Source organism: Nestor notabilis, unplaced genomic scaffold, assembly GCF_000696875.1.
Source record: "Nestor notabilis isolate BGI_N333 unplaced genomic scaffold, ASM69687v1 scaffold24367, whole genome shotgun sequence".
NCBI lineage: Eukaryota > Metazoa > Chordata > Aves > Psittaciformes > Psittacidae > Nestor > Nestor notabilis.
This window is the reverse complement of record NW_009937245.1, coordinates 335-1,898: the sequence shown is the minus strand read 5'-3', so window position 1 is coordinate 1,898 and position 1,564 is coordinate 335. Positions and strand designations below refer to the sequence as shown.

Below are 1,564 nucleotides of genomic sequence, written 5' to 3'. Positions count from 1 at the left end.
TTCCTCCAGAGCCGCAACTTGAACTGCATTGCGCTGTGCGAAGGTGCGGGGATGTGGGGTGTGGCACAGGGTGGGGGGTACAGGCAGCACCCCCACCCCTGGCTGGGTGGAGGGGCGAGGGAGGGCCCCAGCAGGGACCTCTGCCCCATTCCTTGGCCGACAACCCCTTCCTCTGCAGTCATCACCTCCAAGGACCTGCAGAAACATGGCAACATCTGGGTCTGCCCCGTCTCGGACCACGTCTGCACCCGCTTCTTCTTTGTGTGAGTGCTTGGCTGTGCCCCCCTCACAGCACCCATGGGACACCCGTGGGACACCCCTCACTGCCCCCCTTCTCCCCTTCCAGGTATGAAGACGGCCAAGTGGGAGACGCCAATATCAATACTCAGGACCCCAAAATCCAGAAGGAGATCATGCGTGTGATCGGGACTCAGGTGTATACAAACTGAGTGGTTGGACGCCCCCGGGACCCCCCAGCACCGAGTGAAGCCCCCGGGCTGGGGAAGGACGAGCGGGTTTCAAGGCTGAGGCAGGGCCGACAGCGGTGGCTCCCCCTGTACATCACGTCCAGCATCCAGCGAGCACCAGGCAGGTTTAGTGGTCCCTTGTACCCTCCCCGTCCTGTCCCCCAGCGTCCCCAACCCTACGGCAGCGCGGAGAAGGAGCTGCAGGGGCGGGCGTGGGCGGGGGGGGGAGGGAGGGGCAGGGGCTGGCGTGGCCGGTGGCCGCCCCTCCTGGTGCTGGCAGCGACAGGGGTTTTACTGATGATGAGAAACTGAAGCAAAAAAACCAACAACCAACCAACAAACCAAACCCAAAAACAGAGAGAAAAGAAAAGAAAAAAAGGAATCCGTGTCCCTGGAAGTATTTAAATAGGTGGGGGGGGAAGGGTTGGGATCGCGGGGAAGGGACAGGATCATGGGGAAACAATGGGATTGCAGGGAAAAGATCATAGGGTATTGATGGGGCTTTGGGAGAGAGCTGGGACGTCGGGTAGGGAATCGTGCTGCCCTCACACCATGGCAAAGGGGTTGTGCTGGTACCATGCCGCAGAGAACAGACTGTGCCTCCCGGATGGGCCCACACAAGGGACACGGGACCACCCTGAGTGTGGCAGAGGTTCCCCTCAGGCTGGGAGCGGCTCCCACAGGATCATCCCAGGAACACCGCGGCGTCCAAGGGGTTGAGAGTAACAAACCTTGGAGCAGCCCCTCACTGTGCCACCCATTGGGTCCAGCCGGGGCTCATACAGGAAGGTAGGGACTGACCTCAGAAACCTGGGTCAGGTTCAGTCCCCAGCTGAGACCCAACAGGCTCATCTCACTGCCAGGGGCACTCAGTGTCACGTCTGCGGTGTCCCCTGCCCTTGGGGGGTGACAGAGGGACTCCACTGTCTGTCCATCACTGTGCACTGGCCCCAGAGGACACCCAAACCTGGGTGATACGATGCCCCCCCCTCACCACCTGCTCCGTTGGTATTCTGCTACAATTCGTGGGCTTTGGGGTTTTTTACCCCTTAAATAAATAAATGAAGCCACTTTCCCATGAAGGGCGTGAAGGGAAA

The 1,564-nt window shown here is 60.3% G+C and overlaps 1 protein-coding gene across 1 annotated transcript in view; it reads left to right on the top strand.

Annotated features, from left to right (window-relative positions):
• Window positions 1–449, top strand: part of LOC104408988 (poly [ADP-ribose] polymerase 6-like) — a 742-nt gene extending 293 nt beyond the window's left edge. The window contains exons 2-4 of the mRNA XM_010018743.1: window positions 1–43; window positions 179–263; window positions 347–449. Of these exons, the coding sequence (XP_010017045.1) occupies window positions 1–43; window positions 179–263; window positions 347–449 (231 nt within the window). The remainder of the gene's footprint in view (window positions 44–178; window positions 264–346) is intronic.
• Window positions 450–1,564: the final 1,115 nt, after the last annotated feature.